This window comes from Pseudophryne corroboree, chromosome 1 (assembly GCF_028390025.1).
Source record: "Pseudophryne corroboree isolate aPseCor3 chromosome 1, aPseCor3.hap2, whole genome shotgun sequence".
NCBI classification, from domain to species: Eukaryota; Metazoa; Chordata; class Amphibia; order Anura; family Myobatrachidae; genus Pseudophryne; species Pseudophryne corroboree.
In genome coordinates this window covers 878,781,589-878,802,441 of record NC_086444.1, presented here as the reverse complement: position 1 = coordinate 878,802,441, position 20,853 = coordinate 878,781,589, and the positions used below count along the sequence as shown (strand labels likewise).

Genomic DNA, 20,853 nt, shown 5'->3' with positions numbered 1-20,853 from the left:
CACATTTTTGGGTCCCCTACTGAGATGATGACATATATATATATATATATATATATACACATACACACACACACACACACACACACATATATATATACATATATATATTTATATCTTAAACAATGTCTTCGACATGTACCTGCTAATAAGCAGCTCACAGAACTTGTAGTGGCCCTTGTCTGCAGCAATAGTCAGAGCTGTATCCCTTGAAGATGGCACTGGGGGAGCATTAACATCTGCACCTTTGTCTAGCAGCACCCGTCCCACTTCTGCATATCCACCAGACGCAGCTTCCATTAAGGGAGTTAAACCAGTCTGGAAGAAAAATGGACAGTGGGTGAACAAGTCCCAAACAAATTAGCAAGAAACGATTAATGTCCTTGTGATTCAAGATTGTGGGGTCAATCAGAGCTGTCTGGAAAGCAGAAGTTTAAAAGAAATAACTTGTATAGGTTACTGAAAACATGGTTTTTATACCTCTCTTATATCTTCTTCTCTGAATTTATTAGGGACCTGGACCATGGGCACGGCCGGATTAACAATGGGGAGGATGGAGCTGCAGCTTCAGGCCTCGATCAAAACAGGCCCACAGCATCTGCTGCTGCTGTAGACAGGAAAAAATGTTTTCCTGCTGAAGCAGCCTGCCAGTGGTCGCTCAAATTCCCCCTCACTCCAGGGGCAGTGGGCTGCCCCTCCCTCCTGTTGCACCAGAGAACTAAACACTGTTGTAGGCAAAAACTATATACACACGCTGGCGCCACATATACAGTGGCATGGCGCCTCCTTCTAAGCCCAGCCACCACCGCAACAGGAAGCAAAAGCAGCACCAATGACAGCAAGCAGCTCGGTCCTGGTAGACTGACTGGACTGGACATTGATCCTCCTGAGGTGAGGTGTCATAAGCCAACAGGCCTATGTCTATATCTATCTATAAAATGTATTTATAAGAGTGGAAGAGGGGGCGCACCACAGTGTACAACCATTTTATTTTTAAACGCACAAGTGCAAGAGACAATAAGTATGATGTACTAATACCACGGTTATAACAGTGCGGATATAACAAAATATTCCGCTGGCAACACCGACCACCCCCACCATAACAGGGAGGGTTATGTTTAGGGAGGAGAATCCAATTGTTTCTGGCGTGCCCATAAGTAATAGCTGCTTGTCAGAGCCATTCAATGTGACTGTCACTTGCGTCCATTACTCATCATGCCCCAAATGCACTGGGTAAAGCAGCCAAACCCATCTAAACTATTGGGCATGCTGCCGAAATGGAAGTTTGGGCGCTCCAACGGAGAACTTTTTTTTAGATTTCTGCTTGCCACCTCAAGAATCTACGGTGAAACAACTGAATAGTTCCATCGGGAGCTCATTACTTATAAAAGCAGAAAAATAATTGAATTACCCCCAGTGACCTTTTTCTATCTTTCGAACATGCATACACACACATAAATATTTAAATACAGCACTGGTCATGCACCCATACCAGTAACCCCCATCACACCCCTTTTGGCAGCAGCTCCAGGCCCATGCAGACCTTAATCTAGCACTGACCATGGGGATAGGGTGCCTTCATTAGGACACTGGCACTTTAAATAAACTGAAACTGCTTGTGCACTTTGCTCTTCTATATATGCTAAATCTGCAGGGAACTACGTTATTTCACTTACAAAGTATCAAAAGGACAAAACTAGAAGAAAATAATAAAAACACACACACACAAAAGAAACCGGAACACAAGAGTCCATCATCCCTGACCAAATAGGATTTTATTTACCAACCGGTAAATCCTTTTCTCGTAGTCCGTAGAGGATACTGGGGTACCATTTAGTACCATGGGTATAGACGGGTCCACTAGGAGCCATGGGCACTTCAAGAATTTGATAGTGTGGGCTGGCTCCTCTCAGTATGCATCTCCTACCAGACTCAGTCTAGGAAACTGTGCCCGAGGAGACGGACATACTTTAAGAGAAGGATAGATAAAGATAGTGGTGAGATTCTGAACCAGCACACAAAAACAGAGGAAAGCTATGTTAACCCAACTTTAAACAAGAACAGCAACAGCTGAACCAACAATACTTAAAGTAACAGTGCAGGAAGAACAAAGCACCGGGCGAGAGCCCAGTATCCTGCATGGACTACGAGAAAAGGATTAACCAGTAGGTAATTAAAATCCTATTTTCTCTTACGTGCTAGGGGATACGGGGGATGCATTTAGTACCATGGGGATGTACCAAATCTCCTAAACCGGGTGGGAGAGTGCTGAGGTTCCTGCAGAACTGATTGACCAAACTGAAGGTCCTCAGAGGCCAAAGTATCGAACTTGAATGGCCCGATCGTGAAGACAAGAGGCCTGCAGAAGGGCGTTGTATATGGCCCTGAGTTCCAGAATGTAGATGGGAAGGACAACTTCCTGACTTGACCATCTTCTTGAAACTGCACCCCCTGGGTGACTGCTCCCCAACCTCTGAGGCTTGCGTCCGTGGTCAACAGGATCCAGTCCTGAATTCCGAACCTCTGAACTTCGACAAGGTGAGAAATCTGTAGCCACCACAGAAGGGAGATACTGGCTTTTGGCGACAGACGGATCCTCTGGTGCATGTGAAAATGCGATCCGGACCATTTGTCCAACAGATCGAGCTGGAAGGGTCTAGCGTGAAACCTTCTGTATTGAAGCGCCTCGTAAGAGGCCACCATTTTCCCCAGAAGGCGAATGCAGAGATGCACCGATATCCGGGTTGGCTTCAGGACATACCGAACCAGTGACTGGATTACCAATGCCTTTTCCAACAGAAGGAACACTTTCTGCGACTCCGTGTCCAGTATCATTCCCAGGAATAGGAGCCTCCTTTGTTGGCTCTAGGCTAGATTTCGGAAGGTTCAGAATCCACCAGTGATCCTGGAGAAGTTTGGTTGAGAGACCAATGCTGTCCAGAAAGCTCTCCCTGGACAGTGCTTTTATCAGAAGATCGTCCAGGTACGGATTATGTTCACTCTCTGCTTGCGGAGTATAAACATCTCTGCCATCACTTTGGAGAACACCATCGGTGCCGTGGAGACACCAAATAACAAGGACTGGAACTGGTAGTCACAGACCTGCAGTGCAAACTGTAGATAAGCCTGATGAGGCGGCCAGATCGGAATGTGAAGGTACGCATCTTTGATTTCCAGAGACACTAGGAATTCCCCTTCCTCCAGACCTTTAGATCACAACTCTCAGAGACTCCATCTTGAACATTCTTAAGAACGGGTTCAAGGACTTGAGGTTCAGAATTGGTCGTACTGAACCGTCCAGTTTCAGTACTACAAACAAGTTGGAATAGTACCCCCCTTGTTGTGCAGATGAGGTGGAAATGGAACAATGACTTGAGTCTGTACCAGTTTTTGGATGGCCTGCTGTAAAGTTATACTTGCCTTTTGTGAAGCTGGTAAGCTTGATTTGAAGAATCTGTGAGGTAGGAGCTCTTGGAACTCCAGTCTGTAGCCCTGGGAATAAGATCTATGACCCAGGGATCCCGGCACGAACTTGACCAGATGTGACTAAAGAATTTTTAGTCGGGCTCCCACCTGACAGTCCTCCAGGCACTGCGGTCCACCGTCATGCTGAAGGCTTTGAGGAAGCAGAGTCTGAGCTCTGTTCCTGAACACCTGCAGTTGCTGGTTTGCGTGGTTTACCTCTTGCGCCTCTGGAGGCCGTAGAAGCACCTCTGCATTTTCCCCTAAACTTGGCTGTCCGAAAGGACTGTAAATTTGAAGCTGAATAAACTTTCTTGGCTGGGGGAACTGCGGAAGGAAGATACGTAGACTTACCCGCAGTAGCTTTGGAGATCCATTTGTCTAGTTTGTCTCCAAACAAGGCCTACCCTTTGAATGGTAGGCCTTCCACGCCTTTCCTGCAGTCCACTGGCATAGCCACAAGCCCCTGCGTGCTGACACTGCCATAGCGGTGGTGCATGCATTAAGCAAACCAATCTCTTTTATGGCTTCCACCATAAAGTTCGCAGAGTCCTGTATATGCTGCAGGAGTAAAACAACTCCCCCCCCCAGACAAGGAATCTAACCCCTCAATTAGGTTACCTGACCATTTAGCAATGGACTTTGTGATCCACGTACATGCAATAGTGGGTCTCTGGGCCACCCCAGCAGCTGTGTACAATGATTTGAGTGTAGTCTCAATTTTACGATCAGCCGTATCTGCACCAGGGACAGGCAATACAATTTTTCGGGACAGCCTAGATACTGATGCATCCACTATCGGTGGATTTCCCCATTTTTTCCTATCCTCCAGGGGAGAAGGAAAAGATGAGAGCAACCTTTTAGGGATTTGAAATTTCTTATCAGGATTAACCCACGGTTCTTCAAACAGGGTATTCAATTCCTCTGACGCAGGAAAAGTGACTGAAGACTTCTTTTTTATATTAAAATAAGATTCCTCACACTCCTGACACCTTATCAGGAATTTGCAGAACCTCTCTGACAGCAAATCCACCTCACCCTCCTCCATGTCTGACCCATCAGAGTCAGACTGCAGGATATGGGCCAGAGATCCTTCTTGCGGACAAATGGGAGGGGATTGAGATGCTGGTTTGGGGACTGAGTCTCTATTCATAAACTCATCTATAGTCTGTCTTAAGTGTTGCGTCTCTTTCTCACTGCGGGATAGCTTTGTAGAAATATTTGAGATCATTCCCTTAATGGAATTAACCCACTCCGGTTCAGCCCCGCTATTCTGTGAAGGTGCACTGCCCTGAGTACCCAGTAGTGAACCCCCTGAAGAGGAACACTCCCTTGTACAAGAAACACACTCTTTGCCCGACATAATGTAAATGTGACAACACACAGGAAGACACAGTTATTTGGAGCCAGCCTCCACCACGCTCCCTTATACCTAATGCCAAGCTTAGCCGGGTTGCAGACTAAGTACCCTGATAGGGGACTTAGTACACTAGTAATCGCTCCCCCCCTGCAATGACCCCCTGGTACCGCTGAGGTAATCTGGAGTCTCTGCGGAGGAGCTGCGCGTCCCTGTCAGTCAGTGTCCGTGTCTACTGCAGAGGGAAAATGGTGCTGGTGAGCTGTTGGATCAGCTCATAGTAAAGGCCCCGCCCCTTCAAAGGCTTTTTTTTTTTTTTTAAATACTGGCTGAGGTAATCTGGTGCTTAAAATGGAGAGAAAACTGTTTTAAGGCTGTTTTTGCCAGTGTGGGTACTGTGTAAGGTGTACTGCGATGCAGCTGTGTACTCTGTCTGGAGACGTATTCCATTAGACCGGTGACCTGCAAGCCAGGACGCCGGCTTAGTATTCACCACTCTTCATTCTTCTGGCTCTCTTAGGGGTGTCAGCCTGCTGCGGGAATGTACGCTCGCCGCTGTGGGGCTTGCGGATAGTTCCCTCTGGAGCTCAGTGTCCTGTCAGCGGGGAACGGGACCATTAACCCTTCAAGAGTTTGCCCCTGCCCACCCCCCCTCAGTCCCACGAAGCTGGCAGGCTGGTGCCAACCAGCCCTGCCTGAAAATAACAAACATATAAAATAAATGCAGAAAACTCTTCAGGAGCTTCCATAAGCGTGACCGGCTTCTCTGGGCACATTTTCTAAACTGAGTCTGGTAGGGCATAGAGGGAGGAGCCAGGCCACACTATCAAATTCTTAAAGTGCCCTTGGCTCCTAGTGAACCCGTCTATACCCATGGTACTAAATGGAACTCCAGTATCCTCTAGGATGTTAAGAGAAAAACATGTAAGCTTGGTAAACTGCAACAGAAGAACAAGAGCATAAAAAAGGGTCGGGGGTTCGTATACCCCAATGAAATTAGGAAAAAAAGGATTATACACATATAAAAAAAATGCAATTGGTGGACAAGAGACCATGGGGAGGAGCCTGCAAAATAATGCTCATTCGACATACAAGACATTTCTAATGTCTTAACATCCAATAAATGAAGAGGTTCATCTTCCTCTACAGACAGATTCTGATACGATACCAGAATCAGGACGTCCCTATTTAAGCAGAATTTAAAAACTAGCTTAAGCTGAGATGATTTTTTTAATATTGAAAACACCACCCTCAAGAAAAACCAGATGCGGAGATAGACAAAGCTCCAGTTTCTGAAGTACACAGGTGCCTTGCTGTAATACCATCAACAATAAAGTTCCAAAGGAAGACTAAAATGCATTACCTTGTACAACATTCTGTTGAGTGACATTATTCTGCATGAAAACACAGATAGCACAAATCTGAACCTTAATGAAGCTCTGTTTCAAATTCATTCAGTAGGAAAACAACTTGAAAGAAGTAGTTGTAAAATTTCCTATTTTCATACCAAGGAACATTGTTCTTCCAAAGCCTATGATAATTTGTTGCCGTAACAATGGTTCTAGCCATGAAATGAACCAGAAAATCCCTTTGCCTTAAAATAAAACAGGGCCTGACAAACATAGTAGACCTTGTCTGAAATAAAGACACTACGACTAACATGTAGCTATTTTGGGAGTATTTGTATACATAGACTGTCTTGGCCATTCTGCAGCTAACAAAAGGACCTTACTGATAACTGAGGTATTCTAATGCTATGTGTCCGACTACATACTTAATTTTGATTTCCCTACAACAATATGCTCTTAGAATTAAGAGTGTTAAACACCAACACATTTAAGCTATGTTTTCATCCAGAGACCAAAAGCCTGAAATTGATAATGAAGACAGACCTCTCACAACCCAAACGCTGCCATGTCACAGTTGTTCAGTCCCATTTAGTGAAAGGTCCACTCTTATGGAGCTTGTTGATCCTTAGCCACCAGAGGAGTGACTAGCACATTCTTAGAGATACCCTGATGAAACAGCTGATTAGGTGAAGTTTCATTTCGATATGAGCTTGAGCTGGAGCATCCTCAAAAAAACGTACATACACAAAGGTCAACACCATATTTCCTAAAACATCTAAACACACACAAAAAAATAAAAATAGGATTTTAAATACCTACCGGTAAATCCTTTTCTCGTAGTCCATAAGGGATATTGGGGAGACATTAGTACGATGGGGTATAGACGGTGTCCAAAGAAGCCAGTGCACTTTAAATTTCTTACACTGGGTGTGCTGGCTCCTCCCCTCTATGCCCCCTCCCACAGGCAGCTATAGGTAAACAGCAACAGTTGAACAGGTACAGTAACACATTAACAGAGAATCAGCAGAAAGTCACCGCATAGAGGCGGGCGCCCAATATCCCTTATGTACTACGAGAAAAGGATTTACCGGTAGGTATTTAAAATCCTATTTTCTCTAGCATCCATAAGGGATATTGGGGACACATTAGTACGATGGGGATTTCCCAAAGCTTCTAGAGCGGGCGGGAACGTGCGGAGACATCTGCAGCACCACCTGCCCAAATTGGGTCAGGTGGTGCTGAATCCTCTTTGGCCAGGGTATCAAACTTGTAGAACTTCACAAAGGTTTTCTTCCTGGACCAGGTAGCGGCCTGGCATAGTTGCAAGGCCGAAACTCCACGGGCAGCCGCCCAGGAAAAGCCCACCGATCTAGTAGAGTGGGCCTTTAAAGACTTAGGAGCAGGTAAGGCAGCCGATACAGAGGCCTGTTGGATAATAAGTCAAATCCAACGAGCAATTGACTGCTTGGAAGCAGGCAAGCCTTTTTCTGCGAATCAGAGCACAAACAAGCAATCAGTCTTTCTGATCCGAACTGTATGCTTGACTTAAATCTTCAAGGCACGCACAGCATCCAGTGTCTCCTGAGGAACAGAAGCGTCAGAACAAGATGGAATCACAATAGGTTGATTCAGATGAAACACGTCTAGCGGAAGCCAGGGCCAGTAACATCACAGTCTTCCTCGTGAGGTACTTGTCTTCTACCGTCAGAGGTTCAAAACAGGAGGACTGTAGAAATGCCAACAAAACATCCAAATTCCAGGTGCCGTAGGCGGCACAAAGGAAGGTAGTATGTAGCACTCCTTGCAAAAAGGTCTGAACTTCAGGCAACACTGCCAACTTCTTCTGAAAGAAAATGGAGAGCGCTGAAATCTGGACCTTAATGGAACCCAGACGTAAGCCATTATCCACATCAGCCTGCAGGAAACGTAGAAAACGTCCCAAGTGAAACACTGCAGGCGGATACGTGCGTTCCTCGCACCAAAAGACATATCGCCTCCAGATATGATGATAGCGTTTTGACGTCACAGGTTTCCTGTCCTGAACCATGGAAAGGCCCTTGTGAGCTAGGATGTTCTGCTCAACCTCCATGCCATCAAACAAAGACGCCTTAAGTCCGGGTAGACGAACGGTCCTTGTTGAAGATGATTTCTTCTGAGTGGTAGAGGCCAAGGGTCTTCGACGGACATGTCCAGAAGATCCACGTACCACGCTCTCCGGGGCAAGCAAAATTACTTGTACTCCTTGATGCCGGATCCTCTTGAGCACCTTTGGGATCAATGGAATTGGAGGAAATATGTAGACCAGCTGATAAGGCCAAGGCGACGTCAGCGCATCCACTGCGCACACCTGAGGGTCTCTGGTTGCGACAATAGGAGCAATTCTTGTTAAGGCGAGACGCCATCATGTCGATTTGGGGGCAACCCCACCGGTCGATGATCAGCTGAAACACTTTAGGATGTAGGCCACACTCCCCTGGGTGGAGATCGTGGCGACTCAGGAAGTCTGCTTCCCAGTTGTCCACTCCTGGAATGAAGATTGCGAACAGTGCCATTGCAGGTCTTTCTGCCCATAGGAGTATTCGTGATACTTCTCTCATGCAGACCCTGCTTTTTGTCTCTCCTTGACGATTGATGTACGCCACAGCCATGGCGTTGTCAGACACTACCTGGATTGCTTGATTCCAGAGCAGAAAGGAGGGCTGACTCGGGGCATTGTAGATGGCCCAAAGTTCCAGTATGTTGATCGGAAGTAGGGCTTCTTGGGCAAACCTCCCGCCTTGGAACTGCAACCCTTGGGTGACAGCTCCCCATTCTCGCAAACTCGTAACTGTCGTGAGGAGAATCCAATCCTGAATTCCAAAGCGTCAACCTTCTTGGAAATTGGAAGACTGCAGCCACCACAGGAGTGAAATACTGGCTCGGGGTGACAGTTGAATCATCTGGTGCATCTGAAGATGGGAACAGGACCACATGTTCAGGATGTCCAGTTGAAAGGGTCTGGCACAGAACCGTCCATACGGAATGGCCTCATACGAGGCTACCATCTTTCCCAATAATCTTATGCAAAGATGAATGGAAACCTGAGTCGGTCGAAGAACCATGCGAACCATTTCCTGGAGAGTTCTCACTTTGTCCGCTGGGAGGAACACTTTGTGCTACAGTATCCAGTAGCATTCCCACAAACAGGAGCCGCTGAGATGGCTGCAGGTGGGATTCTGTAGATTGAGGATTCACCTGTGGTGTGACAGGAGGTGTATAGTGTGCTCTATATGGAGCAGTAGGAACTCGCCTTTATCAGAAGATCATCCACGTAAGGGACCACATTGACCCCCTGGACCCTGAGCTGGAACATAGTTTCCGCCATCACCTCCGGGAACACACTCGGAGCTGAAAACAGGTCAAAGGGTAACGCCTGGAACTGGTAGTGATCGTTCAACAGGGCGAATCTCAGATAGGCCTGATGAGGAGGCCAAATTGGGATATGAAGGTAGGTGTCCTTGATGTCCAGGGACACTAGAAATTCCTGACGTTCCAGGCCTGCGATCACTGCTCTCAAAGATTCCATCTTGAATTTGAAAATCTTTAGGCAAGGATTCAAGGACTTCAGATTTAAAACTGGCCTCACAGACCCGTCTGGTTTTGGCACAATGAACAGACTGGAGTAGTAACCTTTCCTTTGCTGTTGCAGAGGAACTGGAACAATGACTTGGGACCGGACCAACTTTGTGATGGCCTGTAGTAGCGTAACACGCATATTTTCCAAAGCTGGTAAGCTTGATTTGAAAAATTGTTGGGGATGAGCACAATCGAACCCCAGCTTGTAACCCTGAGAAATAAAGTCTCTGACCCAGGCGTCCTGGCAGGAACTCTCCCAAATGTGGCTGAAGTGACGTAGCCTGGCTCCCACCTTGAGATCCTCCTGGGGTGGGCGGGCAACGTCATGCTGAGGTCTTTGCGGGAGCTGAACTGGTGCTCTGTTCTTGAGAGCCGGCAACAGCTGGACTCTTAGGTTTACCCTAATGCCTCTAGCTGCATTTGAAGCACCTCTGGCCCTAGATCGAAATCTGGTGGACCTAAAGGACTGAATAGACGATCCTGGGTAGGTACATCTAGCAGGTGGAGCCCCCAAAGGAAGAAACGAGGATTTGCCAGCAGAAGCTTTGGAGACCCATGCATCCAATTCGCCCTTGAAAAGCCATTCGCCTATAAAGGGAAGAAATTCCACATTGCATTTGGAGTCCGCGTCTGCAATCCACTTACGCAACCACATGGCTCTGCGTGCTGACACGGCCATAGCAGTGGTTCTAGTATTAATTAGAGATGTGCACCGGAAATTTTTCGGGTTTTGTGTTTTGGTTTTGGTTCCGCGGCCGTGTTTTGGATTCGGACGCGTTTTGCCAAAACCTCCCTGAAAATTTGTCGGATTCGGGTGTGTTTTTTACAAAAAACCCTCAAAAACAGCTTAAATCATAGAATTTGGGGGTCATTTTGATCCCATAGTATTATTAACCTCAATAACCACAATTTACTCTCATTTTCAGTCTATTCTGAACACCTCACAATATTATTTTTAGTCCTAAAATTTGCACCGAGGTCGCTGGATGGCTAAGCTAAGCGACACAAGTGGCCGACACAAACACCTGGCCCATCTAGGAGTGGCACTGCAGTGTCAGGCAGGATGACACTTCAAAAAAATAGTCCCCAAACAGCACATGATGCAAAGAAAAAAAGAGGCGCACCAAGGTCGCTGTGTGACTAAGCTAAGCGACACAAACACCTGGCCCATCTAGGAGTGGCACTGCAGTGTCAGACAGGATGGCACTTAAAAAAATAGTACCCAAACAGCACATGATGCAAAGAAAAATTAAAGAAAAAAGAGGTGCAAGATGGAATTGTCCTTGGGCCCTCCCACCCACCCTTATGTTGTATAAACAGGACATGCACACTTTAACGAACCCATCATTTCAGCTACAGGGTCTGCCACACGACTGTGACTGAAATGACTGGTTGGTTTGGGCCCCCACCAAAAAAGAAGCAATCAATCTCTCCTTGCACAAACTGGCTCTACAGAGGCAAGATGTCCACCTCATCCTCCTCCTCCGATTCCTCACCCCTTTTCACTGTGTACAACCCCCTCCTCACAGATTATTAATTCGTCCCCACTGGAATCCACCATCTCAGATCCCCGTGTACTTTCTGGAGGCAATTGCTGGTGAAAGTCTCCACGGAGGAATTGATTATAATTCATTTTGATGAACATCATCTTCTCCACATTTTCTGGAAGTAACCTCGTACGCAGATTGCTGACAAGGTGAGTGTGGCTGCACTAAACACTCTTTCGGAGTACACACTGGAGGGAGGGCAACTTAGTTAGAATAAAGCCAGTTTGTGCAAGGGCCTCCAAATTGCCTCTTTTTCCTGCCAGTATACGTACGGACTGTCTGACGTGCCTACTTGGATGCGGTCACTCATATAATCATCCACCATTCTTTCAATGGTGACAGAATCATATGCAGTGACAGTAGACGACATGTCAGTAATCGTTGGCAGGTCCTTCAGTCCGGACCAGATGTCAGCACTCGCTCCAGACTGCTCTGCATCACCGCCAGCGGGTGGGCTCAGAATTCTTAGCCTTTTCCTCGCACCCCCAGTTGCGGGAGAATGTGAAGGAGGAGCTGTTGACGGGTCACGTTCCGCTTGACTTGACAATTTTCTCACCAGCAGGTCTTTGAACCTCTGGAAAGAGAGATACAACGTAGGTTTTAAATCTAGGATCGAGCACGGTGGCCAAAATGTAGTGCTCTGATTTAAACAGATTGACCACCCGTGAATCCTTGTTAAGTGAATTAAGGGCTCCATCCACAAGTCCCACATGCCTAGCGGAATCGCTTTGTTTGAGCTCCTCTTCAATGTCTCCAGCTTCTTCTGCAAAAGCCTGATGAGGGGAATGACCTGACTCAGGCTGGCAGTGTCTGAACTGACTTCACGTGTGGCAAGTTCAAAGGGTTGCAGAACCTTGCACAACGTTGAAATCATTCTCCACTGCGCTTGAGTCAGGTGCATTACCCCCTCCTTTGCCTATATCGTGGGCAGATGTATAGGCTTGAATGGCCTTTTGCTGCTCCTCCATCCTCTGAAGCATATAGAAGGTTGAATTCCACCTCTTGCTTCAGATGATGGCAGGGCAGGTTCAGGACTGTTTGCTGGTGCTCCAGTCTTCGGCACGCGGTGGCTGAATGCCGAAAGTGGCCCGCAATTCTTCGGGTCACCGACAGTATCTCTTGCACGCCCCTGTCGTTTTTTAAATAATTCTGCACCACCAAATTCAATGCATGTGCAAAACATGGGACGTGCTGGAATTTGCCCAGATGTAATGCATGCACAATATTGGTGGCGTTGTCCGATGTCACAAATCCCCAGGAGAGTCCAATTGGGGTAAGCCATTCTGCGATGATGTTCCTCAGTTTCCGTAAGAGGTTGTCAGCTGTGTGCCTCTTATGGAAAGCAGTGATACAAAGCGTAGCCTGCCTAGGAACGAGTTGGCGTTTGCAAGATGCTGCTACTGGTGCCGCCGCTGCTGTTCTTGCTGCGGGAGGCAATACATCTACCCAGTGGGCTGTCACAAGTCATAGTCCTGAGTCTGCCCTGCTCCACTTGCCCACATGTCCGTGGTTAAGTGGACATTGGGTACAACTGCATTTTTTAGGACACTGGTGACTCTTTTTCTGACGTCTGTGTACATTTTTGGTATCGCCTGCCTAGAGAAAAGGAACCTAGATGATATTTGGTACCGGGGACACAGTACCTCAATCAAGTCTCTAGTTGCCTGTGAATTAACGGTGGATACCGGACACACGTTTCTCACCACCCAGGCTGACAAGACCTGAGTTATCCGCTTTGCAGCAGGATGACTGCTGTGATATTTCATCTTCCTCGCAAAGGACTGTTGGACAGTCAATTGCTTACTGGAAGTAGTACAAGTGGTCTTCCGACTTCCCCTCTGGGATGACCATCGACTCCCAGCAGCAACAACAGCAGCGCCAGCAGCAGTAGGCGTTACACTCAAGGATGCATCGGAGGAATCCCAGGCAGGAGAGGACTTGTCAGACTTGCCAGTGACATAGCCTGCAGGACTATTGGCTTTCCTGAGTAAGGTGGAAATTGACACTGAGGGAGTTGGTGGTGTGGTTTGCAGGAGCTTGGTTACAAGAGGAAGGGATTTAGTGGTCAGTGGACTGCTTCCGCTGTCACCCAAAGTTTTTGAACTTGTCACTGACTTCTGATGAATGCGGTCCAGGTGACCTATAAGGGAGGATGTTCCTAGGTGGTTAACATCCTTACCCCTACTTATTACAGCTTGACAAAGGCAACACATGGCTTGACACCTGTTGTCCGCATTTGTGTTGAAATAATTCCACACCGAAGAGGTGATTTTTTTTGTATTTTGACCAGGCATGTCAATGGCCATATTCGTCCCACGGACAACAGGTGTCTCCCCGGGTGCCTGACTTAAACAAACCACCTCACCATCAGAATCCTCCTTGTCAATTTCCTCCCCAGCGCCAGCAACACCCATATCCTCATCCTGGTGTACTTCAACAGTGACATCTTCAATTTGACTATCAGGAACTGGACTGCGGGTGCTCCTTCCAGCACTTGCAGGGGGCGTGCAAATGGTGGAAGGCGCAAGCTCTTCCCGTCCAGTGTTGGGAAGGTCAGGCATCGCAACCGACACAATTGGACTCTCCTTGGGGATTTGTGATTTAGAAGAACGCACAGTTCTTTGCTGTGCTTTTGCCAGCTTAAGTCTTTTCAATTTTCTACCGAGAGGATGAGTGCTTCCATCCTCATGTGAATCTGAACCACTAGCCATGAACATAGGCCAGGGCCTCAGCCGTTCCTTGCCAATCCGTGTCGTAAATGGCATATTGGCGAGTTTACGCTTCTCATCAGACGCTTTCAATTTTGATTTTTGGGTCATTTTACTGAACTTTTGTTTTTTGGATTTTACATGCTCTCTACTATGACATTGGGCATCGGCCTTGGCAGACGACGTTGATGGCATTTCATCGTCTCGACCATGACGAGTGGCAGCAGCTTCAGCACGAGGTGGAAGTGGATCTTGATCTTTCCCTATTTTAACCTCCACATTTTTGTTCTCCATTTTTTAATGTGTGGAATTATATGCCAGTATCAATAGCAATGGCCTACTACTATATATACTGCGCACAACTGAAATGCACCACAGGTATGGATGGATAGTATACTTGACGACACAGAGGTAGGTAGAGCAGTGGCCTTCCGTACCGTACTGCTATATATACTGGTGGTCACTGTCAGCAAACTGCAAAACTAAAATGCACCACAGGTATAGAATCTAGATGGATAGTATACTTGACGACACAGAGGTAGGTAGAGCAGTGGCCTTCCGTACCGTACTGCTATATATACTGGTGGTCACTGTCAGCAAAACTCTGCACTGTACTCCTCCTATATAATACTGCTTGTCCCCAGTCCCCACAATAAAGCAGTGTGAGCACAGATATATTCAGCACACTGAGCACAGATATGGAGCGTTTTTCAGGCAGAGAACGGATAAAACTGGTGGTCATTGGTCAGCAAAACTCTGCACTGTACTCCTCCTATATAATACAGCTGCTCCCCAGTCCCCACAATTAAGCAATAAGCACAAATATTTGCAGCAACATTAATAAACGGAGAGGACGCCAGCCACGTCCTCTCCCTAACATTTCCAATGCACGAGTGAAAATGGCGGCGACGTGCGGCTCTTTATATAGAATCCGAATCTCGCGAGAATCCGACAGCGGGATGACGACGTTCGGGCTCGCTCGGATTAACCGAGCCATACGGGAGAATCAGAGTATGCCTCGGACCCGTGTAAAATGGGTGAAGTTCGGGGGGGTTCGGTTTCCGAGGAACCGAACCCGCTCATCACTAGTATTAATATTGCCAATGTCTTTTAGGGAGTCACAAAGGACTCTTAACGCGTCCTGAATGTGTTTTAGGAAAGTCACCGTAGTAACTAGGGTCATGTCACCCGAATGACCCTCCTGAATTTGAGTATCCCAGGAGTGAATTGCATGTGTCATCCAGCAACCTGCAATGACCGGTCTCTGAGATATACCTGCAGCAATGTAAATAGATTTCAGTGTAGCCTCAATTTTCCTATCCCCCAGGTCCTTCACCGCAAAGGAGCCCGGAGCTGGGGGTACCGCCTCTTAGAGAGGTGAGAGACAGACGTCTACAGCCGGAGAGTCTTCCAAGACCTTTCTACCCTCAGAGGCAAAGGGGAATGTATGCAAAAACTGTTTTGACACCTGATATTTCTTATCTGGATTCTTCCATGCTAGCTTAAATAAATCTAATTCTTTAGAATCAGGAAATGTGGCAGTTTGTCTTGAGGTAGGAAAAACACTGCTGATTTGCAGCGTCCTTTAGGGAGAACTTTAGCACATCCCTTATAGCTAAAATGAGGGGTTCAATACCCTGTGTAGGTGTGGAATCTCCACCACCCCCCATCATCCTGTATATCAGAATCTGGTAAAAGTGCAGGTAAAGCACCTTTTTGTGCACATGTATTAGAATAAGGGGGGGGGGGGGGGGTTAGGGAACATCAGCCCTGGCAGCTAGATCTGCTACTGCTTTTTGCAGTTCTTGTGTTTTGTTGGGATTTGCAGTAGATGACATCTCAGACATCATAGTTTTGACCCCCAGCCAGGTGGACTCATGACTCTCCCACTCATGGTCCTCGCCTTTTAGGAGGACTGACTACACTGCTCACATGATATGGAACCAGATGAAAGAAGGGAAAATCTGGTATGACATACACTGCATAACTTTTGTTTTACCATTATGAAAACACACAATATACATACAACAGAGACTGATAACAATGCAAGCCTGCCGTATTGCATGTGAGAGGAGACACAAGGAAGAGAGGACCCAGCACACCCAACGCTGCAAAGCCCCAGTGAGGTTGTCAGCGTTTTAGCGTAACAGTGAGAAATGTTTATATAATGCAATTCCCTCTGAGGAATAATAACTGTGCACAAATAGCGGCTCTCCCCCTAATTAAACACAGTGTACCAGTGATCCACGTGACATCCTGGAGGAGCTGTGTGAGGCTGCTGCTGCTTATGCACAGGAAGGCACCAAAATGCCCCCCCCCCCCCCCCTAGAGGAACCCATGTGCCTCACCCGCACCAAGACCCGCAGGGCCCCCAGTGAGTACTCACCACCGACAATCACCTTTAGGCTTTGTTAGGGGTGTTCGGAGTGCTGCGGTTGCAACAGCCAAGAAGCACTGCCCCGCTGAACAAACAACCCCACAGTGGTCCTGCAGCGGGGAAGCGGCTCTGCACCTCGCAAGGCCGGTGACCGTCCCCTCCCCTAACTCCCACGGCGCAGGTATGCTGTTGCCCAAACAGCATACTGAAATAAACAAAAGTTTAAAATAAAATGAAGAAAAACCCTGAGGCTAGCAGAGTATACACCCTCTCCTGAGTGCACTTTTTTCTAAACTGCCTGTGGGAGGGGGCATAGAGGGGAGGAGCCAGCACACCCAGTGGAAGAAAGTTAAAGTGCACTTGCTCCTTTGGACCCCGTCTATACCCCATCGTACTAATGTGTCCCCAATATCCCTTACGTATGCTAGAGAAACTAACCTTAAAATTAAGGTTGGTCTGCTAAACCAAAACAGACTGAAGTAGTCTACCTAAACTGCCATGATCTTGTGAAAACCCAGCGCTAATCGTCAGCCCAAAGGATAAGAGACTGAAAATAAAAGTGACGAGTCCAAATTGCAAATCACTTTGGTGCACATCTATGATCAAAACAGGCAAGTAGGCATCCTTTATGCCAAGGAGACTACAAACTTGTTCCATTCCAAGCCATTTATGACAGATTACAGAGACTACATCTTGAAACGAGGCTCGAAACAGACCAAAAGGATCATTTTGGTTTTAGGATCAAGAAGAGACTTATACAGTATTGGGGAATTCAAATGTTTGAAATGTCGGTTGTGTGTCTGTTTTTTCCTATTAGATAGAAAAAACAGACACTCAACTGACTTTTCAAACATTTGAATTCCCCCGAAAGTGGCATTTAGCTTCCTTCCTTAAGCGCCCCACACTAAATCCTAAAGCCCCCAACGGACCACATTCCCGAATACCAGAGGTTCTGCATAGAGCATGCAAAAGGAGTAAGGGAAGGTGAAATAAAAAGTGCACCTACTCAGCCCAATACTGGCACCCTGCAGCCATTATAGACTATATGGATGTCTGTATACACTGTGGTAGTTTCAAAGACAATAAAAGTCAAAATAAACAACCTCACTGCCAGGGGCAGCGATAAAGTGGTGTCCATCTGTGGGACAAATTAAAAAAACAGAGCTCCCAGCAGGGTAAGTTTATAGAATGGGAGGAGTTTCATTTTTATTTGCAGTGCCAAAGTCTGTATATTCCCAGTTTATTTAAATAATTCCCACTGGATAATTTAAAAAAAGTTTGAATATTCTTCTTCCATTTCTGACCTATTGGCAGTCAAATCAATTTACCTAAACATAACTGGGTGCCAGACACCTGTGAAACATAACATTAGTAACAGAACGTTACAGGCCATTAACATCTTGGTCATTAAATTATACTGGTTTGTGTGGGCGTAGGTTATTGTGATACTTCGCTCATGTGACCACTCAGAACATAAAGACTAAAAGCAAAAATTCTGATGATACAGACATACAGTAGGTTGACAACAGTCCCATAGAATTGCAAGTTTAAGAATATACACACAACCATTAGACATGTCAAATCCTCCTTCTTCTTCCCCATACATAATCTCTCTGCACAATGTGAAGAGAAGCACAGGCAGTGCATAAGAATACATGAGGAATGACAATTGTAAAGGTATATCTTCCACTCTTATGTTTAGTAGTTCATTAAAAAAAAAAAAAAAAAAAAAAAAAAAAAGAGTGCAAAGAGCATTTCTGACTGGCAGTGTTTAACCTTAAGTCTGGAGAATCATGTAATAATGACAAGTGGCCGTATCCAATTAGACGCTAAATTGTGGCAATGGTTTGTGCAATTTTTCTCTTCTATCATGCTAAAATTGCTTTTCGCAGGTATGCACGCTACAGTTTTTCGCCCTCTCCTATTCCAAACGTGTGAAAACGGGACTTGGGCAAAAAAAAAAAAAAAAAAAAGTGAAAAATCAGGGTGAAAATGGGGAAATCAGCCTATACCTCAAAACGGGCCTGATGTACTAAGCTTAAAAAGTGATAAAATGGAGAGTGATAACATACCAGCCAATCAGCTCCTTACTGCCATGTCACAGGCTGTGTTTGAAAAATGAGTTAGGAGGAGCTGATTGGTTGGTGGTTTATCACTCTCCACTTTATATCAATTTTTAAGGCTTAGTACATCTTACCAACTATGTTAAACTACAGGTAACATAGGACAACAGTATAGAAGCATATTATAGGTCATATTTAATATATTTCTGGGGTACTAAAATTTGGTCAAATGGCTGTTAAATGGATTTTTTTTTTTAAATGGAAAATTATAAAATCAAGTTTTTTTTCAGCAAAATAAGTGCTCAAATTTAATTTGGGGTACAGAAAAAAAAAAAAAAAAATGAGGTAAACAGTAACTACTCCAACCTGCAAGCCTAAAAACACTTGTCACACTCATCAAGTACCACAAAATGTCTATCCTATACCTTGAACCCCAAATTCCATCACTTTGCCCTTTTTCACCTCAAAACTGACATGTTGGTGGTGTGTGTGTGGGGGGAATTGGGCAATTCATATATGGGCCTCTTAAGGCTAATAAAGCAGTTGTTATACAGCCAAATAAGTCATTTTTTAACGACATCTAAATGCAACTCCATTACCACCAGTTCTCTTTACCTTTGCTCTGTGTTCCACATTAGCCTTCCTGTCAAGAAGCAAACTAACCACTTCAGTTCTTCCTTGGAAGCAGGCCAGCGTAAGAGCAGTGTTTCTATTAGTTTCAATCTGTGCATTGATGTCAGAGCCCATGTCCAAAAGCAACTTAACAGCAGCAGTGTGACCATTCATTGCAGCTAACATCAGAGGAGATATACCCAACTTGCTACCAGTTCTGAAGAAGAAAACATAGGGCAAGCTTTATTAGTTACTGAGAAATGGAAGTTTGAGGAGTCAGACAAAGAAATCCTACAATTCACCTAGATCGGACATATTGGACATAAACAGATCTATCACAATTATCTTAAAAACAAATGAGAAATTAGATTTTTTTCAAGCGGCAAGCATGAATAATAAATAAACCACGTACCTTGAGTTTATTTCAGCCCCTGCATTAAGCAAGATTTTGATGATATTGACATAACCACCAGAAGCAGCCAAACTTAGAGGAGTATAGTCAGAAACATTTCTATGCTCTTTGTTTGCACCACGAGCCAACAGCAACTCAACAACCTAAAAAATATTAACGTAAAATATTAAATTAGCAAATTAAAAAAGTTAATCCTTATATTTATGAAAAACTTACTCAAGTAAAAGATATTTAGCACAAAAAGTTCATATGGTATCAAACGATGCCTCACTGAACAACATCTTAGACACATTTGGTGGGAGCCCAGCAGATGGTGTACACAGGAGGAAGGAACAAGATGCTGCACACCTTAACCTGGATATTTGGTGCATGTAAGGAAGGCACAAGAGCAAGCTGAGCAGCCCGCCACTCTGACTGAGATCAAACTAGCGAGAGAGCAGAGACTTTTTTCCACTCCATAAACTGTATTGAAGAAAGGAATCCATTGGAAGTTTCTGTGGCTTTGATAAGTACATATGTATTCACGTTTGGTACAGGGCTATTCATTTATGAAATTATGTCACATCACACATTAAAATCATCTGCCTAATATTGTGCAGGTCTCCATTGTGCCACCAAAACATATCTAATCCATCGAGGCATGGACTCTGCAAGACCACTGAAGATGTCCTGTGATATCTGGCACCAAAATGTCAACAGTAGATCCTTTAAGCCCTGTAAGTGGTTCTCCATGACTCAGACATGTTTTTCCAGTACATCCTACAGATGCGTGATTGGATTAACATCTGGGGAATTTGGAGGCCAAGTCAACCCAAGTTGAACTCTTTGACAATGGCCCAAAAGACCATTCCTTAACAATTTTTGCAGTTTGGCATGGTGCATTAACTGCTGAAAGAGGTCATTAGCATCAGGGAATACTGTTGGCATGAAGACGTGTACTTGATCTGCAACAATGTTTAGGTAGTTGGTACGTATCAAAGTACATTCACATGAATGCCAGGACAAAAAGCTTTCCAGCAGAACATTACCCAGAGAATCACACTGCCTTCACTGGCATGCCTTTTTCCACGGTGCACCTTTTCCTCATGTAAACAACAGACACGCACCTACCATTTTACATGATGTAAAAAAAAAAAAAAAAAAAACCCCACAACACTAAAAAAAAAAAAAAAAAACCTGAGTGGCCAGACCAGGCCACCTTCTTCCATTGCTTCGTTGTACAGTTCTGACGTTAATGTGCCCATTATAGGCGCTTTCGGCTGTGGACAGATGTTAGCATGGGCACACTAACCAGTCTGCGGCTTTGGAGCAATCTGTGACGTACTGTGTTCTAACAACTTTCTATCATAGCTAG

At 45.6% G+C, this 20,853-nt stretch overlaps 1 protein-coding gene across 6 annotated transcripts in view; it reads right to left on the bottom strand.

The window, feature by feature from the left end:
• Positions 1-20,853, bottom strand: part of ANKRD17 (ankyrin repeat domain 17) — a 405,562-nt gene that overhangs the window by 48,711 nt on the left and 335,998 nt on the right. For all 6 annotated transcript variants that reach the window (XM_063920096.1, XM_063920092.1, XM_063920091.1 and 3 more), the window contains 3 exons: positions 19,500-19,642; positions 19,091-19,304; positions 140-315 (listed from right to left, as the gene is read on the bottom strand). In XM_063920096.1, coding sequence (XP_063776166.1) covers positions 140-315; positions 19,091-19,304; positions 19,500-19,642 — 533 coding nt within the window. The remainder of the gene's footprint in view (positions 1-139; positions 316-19,090; positions 19,305-19,499; positions 19,643-20,853) is intronic.